General features: G+C 49.6%; 2 protein-coding genes across 4 annotated transcripts in view; both read left to right on the forward strand.

Annotated features, from left to right (window-relative positions):
• Positions 1 to 21,023, forward strand: part of LOC117884964 (alpha-2-macroglobulin-like) — a gene marked incomplete at its 3' end in the record, with an annotated part of 185,606 nt that overhangs the window by 84,149 nt on the left and 80,434 nt on the right.
• On the forward strand, positions 711 to 20,089 carry PHC1 (polyhomeotic homolog 1). Of its 3 annotated transcripts, none has more exons than XM_034786004.1 (15): positions 711 to 904; positions 6,103 to 6,262; positions 6,996 to 7,106; positions 8,471 to 8,548; positions 9,488 to 9,637; positions 10,669 to 10,824; positions 12,073 to 12,571; positions 12,975 to 13,741; positions 14,023 to 14,170; positions 14,406 to 14,614; positions 15,353 to 15,467; positions 16,086 to 16,194; positions 16,933 to 17,083; positions 17,661 to 17,892; positions 18,748 to 20,089. In XM_034786004.1, the coding sequence occupies exons 2-15, from the start codon at positions 6,149 to 6,151 to the stop codon at positions 18,900 to 18,902; spliced, it is 2,994 nt and encodes a 997-aa protein (XP_034641895.1). In that variant the 5' UTR covers positions 711 to 904; positions 6,103 to 6,148; the 3' UTR covers positions 18,903 to 20,089. The 3 variants fall into 3 exon arrangements, with proteins under 3 accessions (XP_034641895.1, XP_034641911.1, XP_034641905.1); XM_034786014.1 differs by lacking the exon at positions 711 to 904 and adding an exon at positions 2,387 to 2,405; XM_034786020.1 differs by lacking the exon at positions 10,669 to 10,824.

Here is a 21,023-nt window from a genome sequence, read left to right on the forward strand (position 1 = left end):
CCTGAGCATTAGCCAGCACCTATGAAAAAAGGTCACTTCGGGTACTTCTACACAGGCCACAGCAGCGGGGCTCCAAGCCTGGGTCAACAGACTTGAGTTTGCAGGGTTCACGCTAGGGCTCTAACAATAGCTGTGTAGACAGCACTTTGAAGTTGTGGCTTGGGCTGGGACAAATGCCCAGTTTTGCCAAAAAAGGTCGGGATGTCCAGGACTGGGCTTAAACGGGGGACTGACTGTCCTGGACAAAATGGGACATCCTAGCGTGGGAAGGGGGAGGAGGGGTCTGACTCATTTCTGAACCCGGGGGGTTGGCAATACTGGGTGGGGGCGCAGCCCATTGAGACTTTAGCCCAGCAGCCAATGTTGGGAGCCCGGGGGTGGGGCACTGGGGGACATTGAGCCCAGTCCATAGAGGGCCACTATAACCAACCAATCTGTCCACTCCAGACCAAATCTGTCTCTCTACCCCGCCCCGCCCCGCCCCGCCAGGGGCCAGGCCGGCCTGTCACGCGCACAGCAGGGAGGCGCCCCCCCCCCCCCCCCCCGACCCTCCGGCCCAGTCCGGCCTGCCTCAGCCTGGGCTCTCGTTTCCATGGTAACGGCAAGCAGCCGGACGGGCGGGGGAGGGTCACGTGACCCGGAAGCGCCCCCTTGTGGCAGGAAGTGACGGCGGGAGGCAGAGGCAGCCCCGGAGGCAAAAGAAATAAATAAAAAAATAAATAAAAAAGGGAAAACCCCCAAACGCAGGACGCGGCGGTGGCGGGGCCGCCCGGGCCGGAGCTGCGGCACCCGCCCGGCAGACCGGCCGCTGGGAGCCTTCCCCGGGGGCGCCGCGCGGGGCTCTGCTGCTGCCCCATGAGGAGCGCTGCGCCGCGCGGAGCGGGCCGCTGGGCGGGGATCAGAGGTAACAGCCCCCCGCCGTGCCCGCCGGGCCGGGCCGTCCGCGCGCCCGCCCCCTCCCCTTTGTGTCTCCGGCCCCCGCCGCCGCCCGGGGAACCGCCCGCCCCCGACTCCTCCGGGACCCGTGGCCCCGACAGACTCCGGGAGAGGCGGCGATTTGCCTCCCGAGCGCCGGTTTGTCTCTCTTCCCCCGCCCCGCGGGGCTTAGGCGTCCCGCTGTTTCCACTCTCCGCCCTTGCCTGGGAAGGGCCCCTCTGCGCGGCCCGGTTGTTTCATGTCCGGCGTTGATTTGCGTTAAAAACAGGGGGTAACCCCCAGCCCTCCAGGACGGCCAGAAATCGCCCCCTCGCTTATTTTAAATCACATGGAAGCAGTTTGGCCCTTGCCCCCATGCAGCGCCCCGCTGAAGTCATTGGGGCTGTGCTGGGGGTTAATTGGATCCCAGATATAGTTGCAGGATCAATCCTGCAAACACACAGGTGGGTAACTTTACTCATGTGAGTGTTCCCTGCACATATGGTTACAGACATACAGGTAAGCTCTGGAACAGGTTACCAAGGGCAGTGGTGGCATCTCCATCATTGGAGATTTGTAAGACCAGGTTGGACAAACACCTCTCAGGAATGGTCTAGGTTTACTTGGTCCTGCCCCAGTGCAGGGGCTGAACTAGATGACCTCTCACGTTCCCTTCCAACCCTTCATTTCTATGATTCTGTGTGTAACTAACTGCAGGATTGGGCCCTACTTTGACTAAGGTTAAAGTTTTCTGTAAGTTCAATAAATAAATAAATAGTACATTGGTTTCAGAGTGGTAGCCATGTTAGTCTGTATCAGCAAAAACAATGAGGAGTCCTTGTGGCACCTTAGAGACTAACAAATTTATTTAAGTATAAGCTTTCGTGGGCAAAAACACACTTCATCAGATGCATGGAGCACAAATTACAGAGGCAGGTAGAAATACACAGCACATGAAAAGATGGGAGTTGCCTTATCAAGTCAGCACTGACTCCCCACTTGGTAAGGCAACTCCCATCTTTTCATGTGCTGTGTATTTCTACCTGCCTCTGTAATTTCTGCTCCATACAACTGATGAAGTGGGTTTTAGCCCATGAAAGGTTATGCCCAAATAAAACAGTACATTGAAATTCTCTGGCAGAGAAAAAAAGTAACTAAACTGTAAAGGTAACAGGTAAACGAGCTCTTCAAAACAGATAACATTTTAATTAACTCAGGTGTTAGTGTGGCATGTAAAGAAATTAGTATTCAAATATATATAATATGCTTTGAAGTCAGTAGGAGTTGTGCATGTGATGATCTACAGGATATGGGCTGTTGACCTTTTTTTTTTAACCCAACAGTTAAAATTTCCAGTAGAGACTGCTTCTGGCAGCCTCTTGTCTGCCATGGGCCAAGTCTGATCTTTACCTGTTGCTGTCCATTGACTCAGATCACACTCTGATGTTTTAGCTTTGCTCTCCTACTCTTAGGTAGCACCAGATTCTAGTGTAAGTTTTGTTTTAAATATTTGTGTAACCTTATTTTTCTTCCCCACTCTCTGCCTCCAGCATACTGCAATTAATTTCCCCTCACTTTAACTGCATCTTTCTCTGCACTGGGGTTGTACTGGATTGTTCTCTCTGCATGGGCATGGGAGTGCACAGGTAGAATCAGAACTATTTAATGGTTTGCCAGAGACCTCAGATGGCTAACAATTAATGAAGAGTCTCCTTTAGTTGACGTGGTCCCGTGCTTTTAGAGCAGTTCTATCCCTGCTGTTGCTATGATGTGCAACGTAGTGACACCATGACATCCTAGATGATCACAGATTTGTGTCAAACATATATTGTATAGCAAAACTCCTGTTGACTTCAGTGGGAGCAGGGTTGCGCCCTATAGGATAAATTCAGACCTAGTATAAGCAAGTCAATGGTTGAGTAAGAACTGAAGGGTTTGGCCTATAGAATTCAGAGATGCAAATGATCTATCAGACTATATTATGTGCATTTTCCCACTCTGTCCATGCAGAATTATTCCTACAATATGCAAGCAGTGAAGTAAAACTACAGGTTTTGTTGTACAGTAAACCCTCCCCTGTATGCTAACAGTTCTCTGTGCTCACATGTTATCTGCCCCTCAGACCCACTGCACAGTGATCCTTGGCTCCTCAGTTTTGTGCTCTCAACAGGATTTGATTGGTGAGGCCCTGTGTGCGCTGCATAGATGTTAAAGTCTTCCTGACACTTTTCAAAAGTGATGATTTGCCTTCATGGCCCTGTACCCTTAACCAAAAATATTTCTTCCCTGATGTAATGAGCAAGCAGAAGTTGGTCCAATAAAAGATGTTCCCTCACCCACCTTGTCTCTCTAATATCCTGGGACCAACAGGGCCACAACAACACTGCATACAACGTTGGCTGGAGAGAGAGACTTTTATGGAGCTCCCTCATCTCTGTCTCTATCCCCTACTATCTGATTGTCATATGTGTTTCAGTCACTAGAATGCTGCAGTTCTGCAGAAGGAGCTGCACAGGTCACAATAAATGAACCACTGGTCTAGGTGACTAAATACACCACTGATGGATCTGGGATGGGTTGAATTAAATCAGAGCTATTTAAATCACTGTGTTTAATCGTGATTTAAATCAGCAAGCTGGAAACTTTGATTTAAATAATTGATTTTTAATTTTGTTTTGAACTTGTACTTTCTAATTATTTTCCTAAAGAAAGGTTGATTCTCATTGGTTGGTAACCATTAAAATATGTTGATTTTTCAGTTAAATATAGCCTTTACACTTAATTTGCTACACTTCGTTAACCAGGAAGAGACTATATCTAGACACATTTATTTAAGCTAATGTATAGTTTAAAATACACTTATTCAGATTCTTAATTTTTACCATTTTTTATTATTAGACAATCATGAAAGGTGCATTTATTTACTAGATTAATTTTTTTACTCATAATTTGTGTCAAGCTCTTTTTAGATGGAAATTGAAATTCAGTTAAAGCACACACAATCAGCATTTTAAAATTGTTTTTGTTAGTTAGATAAAACAATCTTAAATGTGTTGGATACATAAAAACAAAAGTTAATCAAAATGTATTTTCCATTAAAAACTCATTATTAAATAAAAGTAGTACTCTATCCTGACCACAACTAAAGCTTATAGGTGCTATGATAAATCAAAGAAATAAGTTGGTAGTTAGTGAACTGAACTGATTGTTTCTGGTCAGCATATTCTCCAAGATTTTACAACTAGCAGATCTCATTCTCTCACAACAAGTTTAAATTCATATTCATATTTTATTTATAAATTGGAAGAGGAAAACCAAGCTCTTCTGCTTTTTCAACTCCTAATCAGTTTCTTAACTTTCAGTGAACTAGTCATTGAACTGAACTAGTTGAATCAAAAGTATAACTGGGTTCAAAAAAGAATTAGATAAGTTCAGGATAGGTCCATCAATGTTTATTAACTGGGACTGGCCAATGGGATGGATCATTTGATAAATTGCCCTGTTCTGTTCACTGACTTGAAGCATGAGTCACTGGTCACTATCAGAAAACAGGCTATTGGTCTGAATGGACCATCGGTCTGATCCAGTATGGCCATTCTTATGTTCTCATGAATAAACTGAAAGGAAGGAAATACTCTCTCTGTACTTGTAGAAAAGGCTACTGCTGTCAAAATCTGGTTTACAGTTCAACAAACTCTTGTTCCAGGTGTTTAGCCAGTGACTTCCACCAGTTATAGTGGTTGGACTTCTTTAAAACTTCATCAGCAAATGTGAACTACTTACAATTTAAATAAATTAAAAATGATATTAATTTATTGTAGTATGTTTAGGCCTTAACATAAATTGTCATAATTTCAGATTTAATTTTAAATAGGTTAATTTTTTTAAAGAAAATATATTTACTTAAAATGTTTAAAAATCATCAATTTTTGTATTCTCCCTGGATGGATCTTAAGTGACTGCTGCATGTATTGTGATAGGTAATACCCTGTGACTATACACTTTGGATTGGGTAGGGGCAGTAGACCACAGACTAGGAAGGTGTGGGGAGATGGTTCAGGACTGGCATAATTCCTCCGCCTTTCTGGTTTCCTTCAGACATGCAGAGCCCCCATCACAAAATCTCGTCCCATTACCCAGTCAACCCATATCTCCTGCTCCTAGAAGCCCTGTATGATCACTCAGGCACGTCTTCCCCTTTTGTCAGAAACCCTTCCTAATCCCCTGGCTGAGGGCTTTCCATTTCATCTGCCTCCCTGTTGATGGAAACCCTCTTCAATTCTTCCCGTCCCCCATATTAACATGACCTATCTTTCTGCTATTGGAAAATCTCTCTGACCCTCACAAGACCGCCCTTAGAAACCTTTCCTGATCCCTCTGATATGCCTTCTCCATGTGACCCCATTTAACTTCCTGCTGGTAATCCCTTACCACTCCATATTCCTGACCCGATTCCCCCAGCTGTGCATTCTCCACACAACTTTTCAACCCCACTGGCAAGTCCCAATCTAACAGTTAAGTCAGAAACCCTCAGGTGTTACAGCCCAGCCAGAAGTGCATGTCTGTGAGCAGGAGGGAAGAGCCAACCTGAGTGGAGGACCAAGTCAAGAAGGGAGGGGTTGTATTTGGGTGTTTTGCAGCGGGATAATAGAACTGGAAAGAAGAATCAGCTGGGAAGGGAAGACCGGTGACTAGGAGCACAGTATTCTTTTCCTCAGTTCACTGATGTTTGAATGGAGATGAGGGGGTCAGGTAATTGAATAACTGTTTGAATAATATACAACTGGTATTTTCCTGCCTTTGTCGGAGTTCAGAGCTTGCTGTGTAACTACCTATTACAGCAGCAGCATGGCCATAAATTGTGGAAATTTGTTCATTTCACTTAAACTAATTATGATAATAAATGACAGTTGTGTTTAAAACGGAACTGTGGGCCTAACCTCTGGGTGAATTGAGACTCCTTTCTCTCAGTGCTGCAGGGCAGGATTGAGGGACATCAGCAGAGCTATGTGGGGGTCCCAGCAGTGGAATAGCAGGGGGCTGAAGGACAGGATTGAGGGGCACTGGCAGAGCTGTGTGGGGAACTCAAGACTGGCATATTCAAGTTAAAAAGCTATCCGTGATGCAGTGAAATACTAGTTTGGTTCTTTCGTTAGTGTGACTTGGTTTCTAATTCTCTCGATTTAGGTCTTGAATCAGTCTCCACTGTTTGAGATCCCTGGGACCTGTCACCATGGAGACTGAAAGCGAGCAGAACTCCAACTCCACCAATGGGAGTTCAGGCTCTGGAGGAAGCACTCGCCCTCAGATATCTCAGATGTCTCTGTATGAGCGACAGGCAGTGCAGGTGAGGAGCTAACTGTGTTCTGGGTTGGATGGATGAACAAGAGGGTGCAGGGAGAAGGGTCTTCTACATCCTTAACTTTCTTTGTATGCCCATTCACCTGGCTGGGAGTGTGATCAGAGGGTTGGCGTGTTTCAGACTTAGACAGATAAGGGTGGCCAAGCCTGGCCAGACATTTAGTCCATGTAGTCCAGTATCCTTCTTCCACTTTTACTGGAACAGCCATTGTTTCATTTTTAGTACAGCGTGCAGCCTCTTATTCTATTGAATCACATTATTGCACAGCTCTAATCTCAGAGCCGGCCATTGGTTCATTCAGTTCAGTGTCCCAGCTCCTTTGGCTGCACTAGAACATCTATTGGTCTTTCGTGTCTGGTATTCTGCCAGCACTGGGTCAGAGCACTAGTCCACCTAGTCTAGCACACAAACTTCCAACTTCATATACTACACCTAATAAACTCCAGGAACTGGAGTACATCTGTAGTCCACTGAATCATGTAACCCCTTTTGGCTGTACCAGCTCAGGCTACTGATCCACCTACTCTGGTGTCCTGCATCCTGCTCACAGAACAGATCCTGTGGCTGATGGCCCCACTACATCCTGGGATCTTTGGATGATCTTTTGTCCCTTTTGGCATTCCTTAGATCCTTATGTCTCTCTCTGACTGCACCCCATGGGCACATTGTGTGTGGTGGTGTCTGTTTTTTTCAGAGTTATTTTCTTCTCTTTCGCCAGGCCCTTCAGGCACTGCAGAGACAGCCCAATGCAGCCCAGTACTTCCATCAGTTCATGCTCCAGCAGCAGCTCAACAGTGCCCAGCTGCACAGTCTGGCAGCTGTCCAGCAGGTGAGTTGTCATGGGACAGAAGGAAGGAATCTGCTGATACTTAGATAGTAAACCTTTGGGAGCCGGGGCTGTCTTTTTGTTCTGTTTGTACAACACCTGGCATGCTGGGAATACAGCATCTAGGCATTACAGTAATACAAATACTTATAAACTGGGGGCTTTGGGGAGAGATGGAATTAACTTTCAAGTAAAGAAGAGAGCTTGGATAGGTCCTCCAGGTCTCCATTGGGAACACATTGCTGGGAGTCACCTCACCAGCCCCTCACCCCCTTTAAATAAGAAATAGATTATTATGGAGACAATGGATGCAGGTACATTCTGAAATGGGCTCAGAATGGGCAGAGACTTGCTGTTTTTTCTGAGCATGTAGGTAGCCCTTCCAATGTGAAATTTCAGAGTCAGGTTTTCTGCCCTTTTGTATTTTCTCTGTAATTTTTGCTTGGTTTCTTTTCAAACATTGTTAATAGGAAGTGCTAGTGATCTGTCTCTGGCTAAAATTAGTCCATAACAATCCAACTTTTCTGTTGACTGATACCTTTTAAAAACCACTATCTGTCTACACACAGGTGAGTAGTGAGATATATCTTGAGAAGATCTGGTGCAACAGAGAATAAATTCTTTTTTTAATGGAGGCTTATTTGTTTTGTTGTCAGACACACAATGTTCTCCATTGGTAGCTACATCTTTCTGTCAGATTGATCTTACGTTGCAAATGATTTTGTGTGTGGTGGCTGACAGACTGTTGCACTTACTGACAGATAAATTCTTCCTCAGCTGTGGCACACCTACAGGAATCCCTGCTTCCTCCCCTTGACATAGTGGGGAGGAGTACCTAGGAAGTGGATACACACAAATCTTAGTTGTGCAACAGTTAAGGTTGCTGTCCACAAAACACATTCAACCCCAAACCACAAAGGTAAAGAAATGAGAAGTGCAGTCACCTAACAGTACATTCCCTCTTTTCCTCCATCCCCAGACACACAATTTACCAGCATCACAATTGCCGTATACCACAGAACCCACACACCACAACCTGAACTCTACCCTCCATAGAAGCCAGCCTCCCCACCCGCAACATACTGATTTACGACACCAAACATCCACAGCTTATACTGGTCGGGAGAATAAGGGGGTGCGGTCAGAAGAGTGGGTTGAGGGGGCAGAGTTTGGGTCGCAGTGTGTGGTATGTGGTGCTCCAGCTCTCTGGGGTTGGGGAAGGAGTTGTCATAGTACAGAAGGGAAGAATCTGCTGATTCTTAGATTGTAAGTGTTGGGACTGGGGATTCTTTTTTGGCTACATGTTAGAATTGGATTAAAAGGTTCATTCCAGTCACGCATTCTCTCCCTCTATCCCTTTCTTACAGGCTACAATTGCAGCCAGCAGGCAGGCAAGTTCCCCCAACACCAGCACCCCCCAACAGACCACCACCACTCAGGCCTCAGTAAGTAACTCCCCTCTTCCCTACATGCATCCCCTCTTCCTTTCAGAACTCAGGCAGCCAGCAGCACACAGCCACTGGGGATGCCAGGAAGCCACAGGTTACGGCAGGAAACTGTCAGCAGTAAGCATTTGGGGCACTCACCATGTGGGGGTTAGAGAATTGGGAGAGGGGTAGGCTCCTTGGTAGTGTAGGTATCCACAGCTGGAAAGGAAAAAACTGATCTCTTGTGATGGAGAGAATGGGGATAAAGTCTGTTGCGGTGAGGAAGGGATCATGCCTCATGGGTGGAGAGAAGAAGAGCGATGAGCAGCAGGCAGGTGGATGAATGTCCTATTGGGGAGTAGGGGAGAGGTAGAGTGCTGTTTGGGAGGAGGTCAGAAACTTGAGTGGGATTGAAGAATCAGGGTTAATTGGAGGGGAAGGGAGAGAAATGGGTGGGCCAGCAGAAGGCTTGGGGAAACTAGTCAGAAGCTGGCAGAGAAAGGCCCCCATTCCTTCATTAGGGTTTAGATCCTATTAGTAGCAGTGTTTGTCCATCATTGTGAAAGTTTGATGGTAACTGGATGATGTGCGGTGTGTAAGTGGGTTAGTGTCAACGCTGTGGCTGGCTTAGGATTCCAGAGCCTCTTGGAACAAGGGCTCCTACCGTGAGCTGCTGAGGCTATGCTGCGATGGGGTCCAGAAACAATTGCTTCCCCCACCTGAGATACTGCTGCCGGAAAGGGAGGGGAGAATGGTGCCAAAAGTCAATCTCTGTCATCATCTCCCTGATCTGTCTAGTTCTGGTTTTTGGAAACAGGGAAAGGCTGGGCCTTAAAATGTCAGTTCCTATCCCCCCTGTGGGTGTGGGTGTTTGTGTGTGTGGAGGGGAGGGGGCCGGCCTCATCTCTTTTATCCCCATCTCTTCCTGTGTGATTTGGGGCTTTTCTCTGTTTTAAGATCAATCTGGCCACTACATCGGCCGCTCAGCTAATCAGCCGCTCACAGAGTGTGAGCTCCCCCAGCGCCACCACGCTTACACAGTCTGTGCTCCTGGGGAACACCACCTCGCCGCCTCTCAATCAATCACAGGCCCAGATGTATCTCCGGGTAAGAGACATGTGCACACAACATGCCCCCACCTGCCTTTTGCTCAGTCCAGTGCTCAGTCATATGGCCACCAGAATAAATCCCTGACTCTGGACCCGGTCTCAGGCTCTGATATAGCAGGACAGGGAATGGGTTTGATATATTTTAAGGTTCAGGTTGAAAGGCCCTAGTTTCTGGAACCACCACTGGTTTGATTCTGAGCAGAGTTGGCTCAGCGTTCCAAGGCAGATGTACTGAGTTCAGTATGCTCTGCTGTGTAGGGAGAGCAGGTGGATGAGACCTTTAGGAACCAGGCTGTCTGTGCTTTGCATGGATGTTGAAGATCCCATGGCACTTCTCATTAGAATAGGGTACATATGTGAAACATAAATCCCCTCCTCTCAGCAAATCCCAGGTTCAGATATATAGATCACAAAAATACATTTCTTCCTCTCTACCAATTCTGGAACAAATATTTGACAAATTAATCTCTTCAACCGCTGCCCGGCTCAGGTTCATAATTCAGAATTAATATCTGTCTCTCTTTCAATTCTGGATGCAGAGACGGGTCTGAAAAAATGTCCTCTAAATCAGTCCTGAGTGAGGCTATACATCAAAAATTAAACCCCCTTCTTAGAGACTCTGGGGTTCAGTTATATCTGAAAAATAATTCTCCCTCCTCTCAACCAGTGTTGGACTCGGGTTATAATTCCCTTCTTTTCAACCACTCCTGGTCTTGGATGTACATCTCAAATAGATACCTGCTTCAATCAGTCCTAGACATACATGTGAAAATGAAATTCTGGTCTCTTAGCCAATCCTGGACAGCCCTTTGGTAATCAGTCCAGCCGTGCGTGTGATGGAAGAGAGCTCCAGAAGGAAGCAGTTTCTGGTTTCCAGGTCCCAAGGGAGGGTGGGTGATTTTGCAGTGTGTGACACCCCAGCTCAGTGTTGCTTTGTAATCTGTTTGCTTGTGGTTCGCTTTCTTTCTTTCTCTCTCTCTCTCCCCCTCCACTCCTTCCTCCTCCACATCACCCAACCCACCCCCACAGCCGCAGCTGGGGAACCTGTTGCAGGTGAACCGGACCTTGGGCCGCAATGTGCCTCTTACTTCCCAGCTCATCCTGATGCCTAACGGGGCCGTGGCCGCTGTCCAGCAGGAGGTGCCACCCGCTCAGTCTCCCGGGGTCCACACAGACACAGACCAGGTCAGTGATGCCCCCCTCCTGGGGTTCGCACTCCCAACCCTTCCCACACATGCACACTCATCCCACTCTAGATCTCTGTCTCCAGTTAAAGCTCTCCCTTTGTAGAAGGCTAACTCTGCTCTGCCTGCCTTTCTGTATCCTTGGGCCCACTGTGGACAGTGGGGGCTGCAGGTTCCATTCTCTCTTTTGCATGTTATTGTGCTGACTTTTCACTTCCAGAGACCAGGTTCATTTCCTGCCTAGTCTTCTGGGTGACCCACTAGTTGGGTCATTTCCATCTTCATGATTGTTTGTTTGGTTACCTGGAGTGAAACAAATTGGTGGGTTCATAGTCCGGTTCCTAGTGAGGCAAGTGCTCCACAAGAAAGAGCCTTTGCCAGTATTAGTACTGATTGGTCCTGTTCACTACCCATCGTAAAGAGGCCAAGGATTGACTGGGCTTGCCCTTAAAAGGTTTCCTTCAGGTCAAGGAGCACGGATGCTCCCCGTCAGTTGTCTTGCCCCAGGCCGACCATTCTTGGTATTTCCAGAGGCTTTTTCTGATCACCTGAGCTCCTGCCCCACTGCAGCTGCTTCACATCTGTCTTGTCTGCTGTTTCTTTGGTTAAAGCCAACCACGATCACACTTGCAGATAACATTGCAATTGGTGGGGGAGTGAGCACAAAGGATGGCAGCACCAAAGTGCAAAGAGAACTGGAGAGCTCAGAGTGGGCTGCAAGCAATGAGAGGAGATTTGGGCCTTCTGGGTGGAGTGCCCAGGGAAAGGAGATAGGCAGCCCAAAAATAAAAAGATTTACTGAGCTGGAAAGGGGATCCCAAGGTGCTATAGACAATGCTGATGTGGATCCCAACAGCTCGGAGGCCGTCCCATGCCGCTCATGCAGTCTGTGCTGTTAGAACCTGCTATTCTGAGAGAATGGTGCTATTTTCAAGTTCTGTTCAGAAAGTGCCATGAAATCTTTAACTTCCTCCAGAGCTGGGGCAGAAGGGAATTCGGGTTAATGTCACCTGCGAAGAGATGACCCCTCTAATAGTGCAGAACCTTCAGTATTGCTCTGGAGTATGAGACAGATCCCAGCGCAAGAGGCTAGAGCTTATGGACTGACTGACCAACTTTGCCAGTGGAGCCAGACTGGACCGTTTATGGGTTTCCAGGCTCCCTGCCTCTCTCTGTCAAACTACAGGGAAATACATGTGCATCATTGTAATCTAAACAAATGGGTTGTCTTGTATGTGTGTGTTTCTAGGTGCAGAACTTGGCTGTGAGGAGCCAGCAGACCTCAGTCGCTAATGCCCAGCTCCAGAGCTCTGCTCAGAAAGCAGCCCTTCCAGGAAACTCCCAGACTTCAGGCCTACCACAGGCCACAAATGCCAGCCAGACCTTGGCAGTGGCTCAGGCCTCTTCTGGCAACACAGGGCAGTCCCTGAATCTGAGCCAAGGGGCAACAGGCAGTAATGGTGTCTCTGGGGGTGTGGTGGCAGGTGGTGGGAGCCAGGCCACCACAGGGGTGGGCCAGGCAGCCTCTTCTGGCCCTGGGGGCAGCTGCCCGAGGAAAGGCACTGGGGTGGTGCAGCCATTACCAGTAGCAGCTGCCCAGGCAGTGACAGTAAGCCAGGGGAGCCAGACAGAGACCGAGAATGCAGCGGCAACAAAGAAGGCTGAAGCAGACGGTGGGCAGCAAACCGTTGGCATGAACCTGACCAGGACAGCTACGCCAGCGCCCAGCCAGACCTTGATCAGTTCAGGTAAGTGATGATCCAGCCTTTACCTCTGCTTCCTCCGTTTTCCCCTTGCTGTTGCTGTTTAGCTCCCTAACTCAGCTCTGTCACAAGGGCTGACCCCTGAAGGCCCAGCAATGAGAGCTTCCCACACATACCTCCCTTCCAGAATGCTCCCTCCAAGGGGGTCCCTTCACAGCAGGACCGAGAGGGGAAGTCTGTCTCAGCCTCTTTAGTCCTTGGCTTCTCTGCTGAAACTACCAGAAGTGGGGCTAGTTGTGGTGGTTGCTTGTAGAGAGCTGGGTTGGAACCAGTGCCCTAGAGGTGAAAGGGTCTGTATCCCACATTTCCCACTACCTTCATCTCCTGCTGCTCCCTTGTTGTTAATGCTGTGCACTCTCCTTTTCTTCTCCCCTTCTTTTGTCTCTAGCCACATACACACAGATCCAGCCCCACTCACTGATCCAGCAGCAGCAGCAGATTCACCTGCAGAAGCAGGTGGTGATCCAGCAGCAGATTGCCATTCATCACCAGCAGCAGTTCCAGCACCGCCAGTCCCAGCTCCTACACACCGCCACCCACCTCCAGCTGGCCCAGCAACAGCAACAGCAAGCTTCACCTCTGACCCAGCAGCAGCAGCAAGCTCCGCCTCCCCAGCAGCAGCCTTCGCCTCCACAAAATCAGCAGCAGGCTCAGACCCTTGTGGTCCAACCCATGCTGCAGTCACAGCCTCAGCCCATACAGCTTCAGCCAGACAGCCCCTGCCAGACAGCCACCAAGTCACCTGTTCCTATTCAGTCCAAGCCACCTTCAGCCCCCATCAAACCACCGCAGCTTGGAGCTGCCAAAGTGTCAGCAGCACAGCAGCCCCCACCACACATCCCAGTGCAGGTGGTGGGGAGCCGGCAGCAGGGCTCAGCCCAAGCCCAGGCACTGGGCTTGGCTCAGATTACCCCTACAGCATCGGCCCCCCGGGGCATGCCGGCAGTGGTCCAGCCCGTCGCCCAAGCCCACGCAACTTCCCCATCATCCCAAGCTCCTTCTGCCACAGCTTCCCCCCAGGAATCTCCTCCACTCACTACTGGAGTCAACTTGGCACAAGTTCAAGGCACGGCCCATGTGGTGAAGAGCACGGCCTCGTCCCCAGTCATGGCTCAGGTGCCAGCAGCATTCTACATGCAGCCTGTCCAATTACCTGTAAGTGATGCCAGTGGGAAGGGGACTAGGATGGGGGTTCTTTACATTCACTTCTAGGGCACCAGTTTCAATCCGGCTCCATGCCAGTGAGATGAGATGGGGAATGGGATATGAAGCCTTTCCCCTCTAATGAGGGGTTGACCATGGGAAGGAACCAGGCTGGAGCTGGAGGGTTGAGGAGGTGCTGGCTATTTCCCTTCTGACCTTTGGTATGTGTTCTGCTTTTCCCTGCACTTTGGGTTCCATCTCTCCCCTTACACGTTCCTGTTCCTCTTGCACAGGGCAAGCCCCAGACCTTGGCAGTGAAGCGCAAAGCAGAATCAGAGGAGGAGAAGGAGGAGTCGCCCAGTGCCACTACACTCCTGCCTGCCAAGTCATCTCCTGTGGTAGAGAGCCCCAAAACCATGGAGGAGAAGAGTGGCTTTGGAGGTGAGTGGGTAGAGAAGGGCTCTGATTGCTCTGTCTGTGGCCTGATGTGGTAAAGCAGAAGGACACGGTGATGGACAGGAGACCAGGCTAGATGCTGCCAGTGATATGAAGTGGGATGGTGGACTGGATGGGCCAAAGGTGTGGACTGGTATAGTATAGCTGGCAGGATGGACTAGATGGGCCAGTGGTCTGATCCGTTGTGGCCTATCTTCCTTATGTGCTTTTATTCTTCCAGAGAAATCTGAGCCTGTCCCCAGCACAGCTCCAAATGCCCCCACAAGTGAAGCAGCTTCCATCACCACCACATCTTCCCCTGCCCCTACCCTGGCAATGGTGTCGCGACAGACTGGAGACTCCAAACCCCCACAGGCCATCGTCAAGCCCCAGATCCTCACGCACATCATCGAGGGCTTTGTCATCCAGGAAGGGGCAGAGCCATTCCCGGTAAGAGCTGGGGTCCAGAGGGGAAGGAGTCAGAGCCACCCTGGGGAGAAGCTGCTTTCTGCCGGGCTGGTATTATTCCATCACTGGAGAAGTAGTTTCTTTTCCCACCCTCCTCTCCCCTGCCCCCCAGGTGCAGTGACAGAAGAGGGGAAGGGAGGGAACTGTGCTGTAATTACCAGGGAAGGCGGCAGAGGGATTAAAGGCGAGTGGATAGGTGGGAGGATGGAAGGCAAAGTTGGGCTGGTTGATTTCTCCAAAGGTCTTTGACACAACGAATGGGGCAAGGAATGTCAGAGGGTTCTTCTCTTTATGCTGACTCATAATACAGGGAAAAGGGGGCACTGCTTCTAGTAAAGTGCCTTATATTTAAACCAGATAAGGGGAAATACTGCTTCATGTGCTGTGTCACTGCCCTTTGGAACTCGCTGCTGCAGGATCATAGAATCATAGGACTGGAAAGGACCTCGAGAGGTCAGGATATTCAAGGCGAGTGGCTTAGCAAGATTAAAGATCAAGAAGAGCATCTACAGTGATGCTGCCAGGATACAAATAATCAGTATAATTGGCTTCTTTGAGCAAGCACTGGGCATCAGCTGGATAGGTCAGGAAGGAATGACCACTGTGTGGTTCAAGGTCTCCCCTTCTCAGTGAGCTCTGAGAAGGATTGGGGCTGGGATCCCTACTGGGGGCGAGGAGGCTCACTCCCTGACTGTCAGTTCCCTTCTCACCCCTTTGCAGGTTGGCTGCTCTCAGCTGCTGAAAGAGTCTGAGAAGCCGCTCCAGGGAGGGGCTCCCTCCGGGCAGAGTGAGAACCAGTCCAGCAACTCCCCAGGAGGGGATAGCGCAACCCTGGGTGAGTCCCAGCTCCAGGGAGCCTAGCTTGTGTTGGGAAAATAGCTTTTTGGCCTTCTCTGGTTTCCTCTTCCCGTACTTCACAGTTGGTGGTGGGTGCTGCTCTCTCCTTTCTCAAGGGACTACAAGCATGATGCTCAAACTCAGGGATCTAGGGTCTTCATTTCTTGGGTTTTGAGGGAGGGAGAGAAGAGTCCTTGCACACTAACTAGAGATCCCTGGTCAGCACTAACATGGGCAGTCTGGATCCTCTCTGTTGGAAGCCTGGAAGTTCCAATGCAGTGCAGAGCCAGTAGGGAGGGGTGAATTGAGGGGATTCCTGCCTTTGTGTGGAGGATAGGGGTGTCCTTGCTTGGCAAGAGGGGAGACTCTAAGAGGCATTAGGAGAGGAATGAACCTCTCTGTTTGCTCGTGTCTTTGTCCAATCCTTGTCCTCAATATCTCAGTCAGTGGGGTTTCCATCCCATCCCTCAGGGAGGCTCTTCCACAGCCTAATAGTTCAATAGACTCTCCCAAGAGAAATGGCTGAGAATCCTCAGTGACTCTGTGGTTCCTGGTGGTAATTGGGGGTGGGTGTGGGTGTGATTTTCTTTGGTTGTAACAAAGCATCTCGCTCTAGAGCTGGACAAGAAGACAAACCTGCTGAAGTGCGAGTACTGTGGGAAATATGCCCCAGCCAATCAGTTCCGGGGCTCCAAGAGGTTTTGCTCCATGACCTGTGCTAAAAGGTAACACCAGGCTTTATTCCCCTCGTCTCTGACTGCACTTCCCCCACAGCTGGGTATGTTCCTTTCCCCAAGTTTCATACAGTGCTCACTCCTGGCCCGCCATGCAAGAAATACATTGGACAAGTTGGGAGCTCTGTGTGGAGAGCCTGCTGGATTGGACCTATAATTTGACTAGTCACTGCTGAGCAGCTGTCCACCATTAATCCTTTGGGGAGGTGGATCAGGGTGTGGCACCTAAAGTGCTCTTGACTCCCCCAGGAAAGGGGTGAGGGAATTGTTCCTACACTCTGAAAGAATCCTTTCCCCCCAGCAATGGTCAAGTCCACAGCTAGTTAGCAAAGGCCTGTTATAGCACTCTGCTGGCTTGTGTTAGCCCTGTGGGGCCCGGAACGCCCAGATCTGGAATGTGTGTGTTTGGGGAAGGGGAATGTGGGAAAATCACGCCAGGAGTTACTGCCTCCTGATAGGACACAACCCAGCACATCTTGATTTCTCCACCTGGAGGGAGGGGTCTGGTTGGTCCATCAGCTGCTGAGTTAGTGCAGGATGCTGTGGTCTGAAAATGTTGCTTGTGCCAAAGGTCAGCACTGCTTGCTTTCAGGAGGGCTGGAAGAGGGGGAACTGGCCTCGGAACCCAATGGCAAAGAGGAGTCAGCCACCTTCTGTCCCCATCCAGGGAGGAGAGTAGGAGATGAGCAGGACTGTTTCCTCACTGCTCGTCTGCTCCTCTTCGTCTAGGTACAATGTGAGCTGCAGCCATCAGTTTCGGCTGCAGAGGAAGAAGATGAAGGAGTTCCAGGAAGCTAACTATGCCCGTGTGCGTCGGCGTGGACCGCGGCGCAGCAGTTCCGAAATCGCCCGAGCCAAGATCCAGGGCAAGCGCCATCGGGTGAGTTCACAGACCCATTTGCCTTTGTCCTGCCAGACCTCGAGCCTGGCATGACGGAGCATTACCTTACTGGAGGTGTTGTCTTTTGTACCCTGGACATACTCAGTCCCCATCACAGTACTATAGTTGTCTCTGCTGCTGGAAGTGCTGGCCCCTCAGGCCCTGGATGCGCTCCTTTGGTTGGGACTTAATTCAAAGTCTGGCCACTTGTGGGGCTTAAGCCAAGATCCGATGGCACTTTGGCTAAGAATGGGTGTTCTGTCCTAACTCCATTCTGCCTCTCTAAGTCACTCTCTCCTCAGAATTTGAGTACTTCTCTCCCATGACAGTGGTGTGACTTGAGGCACTACCTGTTTGAACAGTTGTTGCATTTCACCCCAGAGGTGGCTGCATTGGGATGAGTTATCCCTGCTTACACAGCATGTGGAGAATGCACTGCAGGAGAGAAACTTCTACCAAGACTTGCTGGGGCTGCTCATTTTGTCCAGTTTCTCAGATTTCTCCAGCCTTCTCTTGATGTTGAGTTTCTTTTAACCATCTTCCTTTTTCTCCTCCCCCACTTCCCTGGTGCCTGTAGGGTCAGGAAGATTCCAGTCGAGGCTCCGACAACTCTAGCTACGATGAGGCTCTGTCCCCCACGTCCCCAGGGCCCTTGTCAGTGAGGGCCAGTCATGGAGAGCGAGACCTGAGCAACTCCAACATGGCCCCACCTACTCCAGACCTACATGGCATCAACCCAGACTTCCTGTCCAGCAACCCCAGCCGCTGGAGTGTAGAGGAGGTGTATGAGTTCATCGCCTCCCTGCAAGGTGAGGCCAAGCTCTTTGCCCTGTCCTATCCCCTCCCCTACATGTGTGACCCAATAGAGCAGGGGTGGCCAACCTGAGCCGTGGAAGAAGCCAGAATTTACCAATGTACATTGCCAAAGAGCCACCGTAATTCGTCAGCAGTCCCCCATCAGCTCCCCCACCCCGCTCCCAGAGCCTCCCACCCACCAGCAACCCCGCCAATCAGTGCCTCCCTCCCTCCCTCCCTCCCTGATCAGTTGTTTTGTGGTGTGCAGGAGGATCTGGAAGGGTGGGGGAGGAGCGAGGCACAGCAGGCTCAAGGGAGGGTGTGGGAAGGGGTGGAGTGGGGGCAGGGCTTGTGGCAGAGCCAGGGGTTGAGCAGTGAGAAAGTTGGCGCCTGTAGCTCCAGCCCCAGATTTGCTGCCTATACAAGGAGCCGCATATTAACTTCTGAAGAGCCGCATGTGGCTCCGGAGCCACAGGTTGGCCACCCCTGCAATAGAGCACAAAGAGCTAACAGCATGTCTCACAGCCAGGGATGCAGGGTGCCCAGCACGGAGCTTGGGATGTGAAGAGCTGGGTAACCATCTCCTCATTCTCCTTGCTTCACTCCTGGGGCTTCTGATTGAATCAGACTCTGAGGTAGGGCAGTCAGACTCTTTGTACTCCCCAGCCTGCCAGAAGAGCAGGGGCCAGGGCAGATGAATGGGGCAGATTCTTAGAAACACGTCCTTCCCCCTCCTCCCCCCCCCCCCCTTTCTTGCTCATCAGGCTGGCTTGGGAGACTGGAAGCAGGAGCCCATTTTTAATGGAGTGGGAGTGTGTGGGGTCAGAGACCTGTCTCACTTGGCCTTCTCTCTTGGTTCCCCCTGGCAGGCTGCCAGGAGATCGCAGAGGAGTTCCGCTCACAGGAGATTGACGGCCAGGCCCTGCTGCTGCTTAAGGAGGAGCACCTCATGAGCGCCATGAACATCAAGCTGGGACCTGCCCTCAAGATCTGCGCCAAGATCAACATCCTCAAGGAGACCTAACGGCCTTGGCGCCAGAGGTCTCCCTTTTCTCCTGACCCCAGTGGAACAGCCTGCCTCGGGAGTACATGGCTAGGGGAATGGGACCATTTCCTATGATCTTGTATAACAAAGAAAAGAACGAGAAAGGAAGTTTAAATGAGTGAAACTGTCACTCGGAAGCCTGTGTCTTGGTCTCTTAACGGTGCTACAACGGGGAGGAAAACTCCCACCTGGGGCCTTGAAACTTTTCTTCCCTTCCTCAAGTGCATCTCTCTTTCTTTTAAACTCCTCCCCTCTCCCCCCCCCCCCCCCCCCCCATGGAGATCCAGAGGTGGTGAAACTCCTAGAAAGGGAAAAAGAGGACCTCCTTCCACCTCAGAGGCTCTTGGTCATAACCAGAGTTTGTTTTTTGGGGGGGGTGGGGGAGGGGAAGGAAGCTGAGTTGGCCCCTTCCTGCCACAGTGGGGCTGCTAGATCCTGTTGTTTCTTTTGAATTTTTTACCATACCAGAATGTGATGCATGGAGTGAAACCTGCCCAGTGCTGATGCTGGGAGCTGTCTTGCTTATCTCTGTTGTTGGGGGAGGAAAGCTAGTGAATTCCAGATGTTAGGAGAGGCGGACAGGTAAGAATTAGCACTTAAAGTGCCACCTCCCATTCCACTTTCATAAAGCCTCATAGACTATGGTTCTGAGTTGGGTTTAATAGCCATCATGGCATGTGTACCAAACCCTGGAGGCCCAGGGCAAAGGCAATTGCTTTGCTTTACTGTCTCCTTTAGCGGTGCAGCTTGAAGGCTGTAAATGTTGTAGTGGCCGCTCACTCCAGATCCACCCCCATTGGACCAGTAGAAGGGGGTTTAATTAGAGCACTTCTGCCAAGGAGTTTGGAGAACAAGGGGGAGCATTCATTTTGGGAGCCCTGTAGCCTCAGATGTTTGTCTCTTTCCTGAAGACTGGGACGTCGCTTATGGATCCAAAGCAGGAGTTTTCAAGAGTGCTAAGGCTCCAGCCCGTTCTATAGGACTTTTTATTTTAGTGTTATCTTTTCAGTTTGTATTATTTTGTATCTCTTCTCTCTCCTCAGGAGAGTGTACGGGACAAAGTTTCAATGGGCAGGATTGTACCCACCTGTCTCAGGTCTCTTATTTTTGGTTGTAAAACAAATATTTCTTTTCCTCATAAAAAGAATGCTTCAAAAACTGCTTAATTCTGCTTCTTAATGACCTATGTAACCAGGCATGAGCAAAGCCTAAGCTTTTCTCCCCTTTTAATTAGAATTCTACACTTACTGCCCTCCTATAAACAAAAAGTTGGTAGGGAAAATGCAATACTTCGAAGCTGTCAAACAAGTTTGCAGAGGTTCTAAGCTCCATTAATGGATCAGGCAGAGTTCCTGTTAAAGCTTTTGCTTAAAAAAAAAAAAAAAACCACAACACCCATCAAGGAAACTCCCAGAAAATGTAAGCGGTAAGGGTGAGACTTGGTTGCTAGAGTGTAGTAGGATGGGAGTTTCAGAAGTGTCTGGCACTGGCCGAACTCAGCATCCACCCCAGGAGCATTTGGAAAATCCCTCCCTCATGCTCAGCAGTGAGTAAATTCAAGAGTGGGATTTGCTCTGTGCCATGTTTCTCAGCCCTACCTTCTGTCTCTGCATAAGAGCTACTTGCATAAATAGTCCAATGAAATGTAAGTCTACTCTGTATACATGATCAGCAATGGCATGGTACTGCAGGAGGGCCATTTTGAAAGTCCTCCCAGCTCCCCCCTACCCCCTTGCATGAAGCTAGTAAGGTCTGCTAGGATGGGGTTATAAAACCAATCTGATGGCTGTAGCTAAAGACTGTTCTCTCTGATCACTAGCAGGCAATTGCACAGATTACTGGAGGGCTGTTGGCCTGGCTGAAAGTAATGAAGCTCCAATGTAGTTGAGTAGAAGGGCTAAGTCTTGCTCTTGTATATAGTACTGATTTGTGAGACTTTAGTAGAGGGTATGTATCTGAGTTGCATTAGAAAAGGACAGAGCAGTGAGGGAAGGTGTTTAGAGTTGGGAAGACAGGAAATGAGGGTCAGTGCAGGAACCTTAACTTGCTTACAGTGAAGTACTGAGTTTGAATTTTATAATTAAAATTCTCACTAGTTTG

Source organism: Trachemys scripta, chromosome 1 (assembly GCF_013100865.1).
Source record: "Trachemys scripta elegans isolate TJP31775 chromosome 1, CAS_Tse_1.0, whole genome shotgun sequence".
Classification (NCBI taxonomy): Eukaryota; Metazoa; Chordata; order Testudines; family Emydidae; genus Trachemys; species Trachemys scripta.

Bases quoted from the DNA above. Each gene is read 5' to 3' on its own strand.
- PHC1 (XM_034786004.1), top strand. From the start codon at position 6,149: ATGGAGACTGAAAGCGAGCAGAACTCCAACTCCACCAATGGGAGTTCA. The intron at 6,263-6,995 runs GTGAGGAGCTAA...CTCTTTCGCCAG, and splicing joins ATGAGCGACAGGCAGTGCAG to GCCCTTCAGGCACTGCAGAG. The intron at 14,171-14,405 runs GTGAGTGGGTAG...TTATTCTTCCAG, and splicing joins GGAGAAGAGTGGCTTTGGAG to AGAAATCTGAGCCTGTCCCC.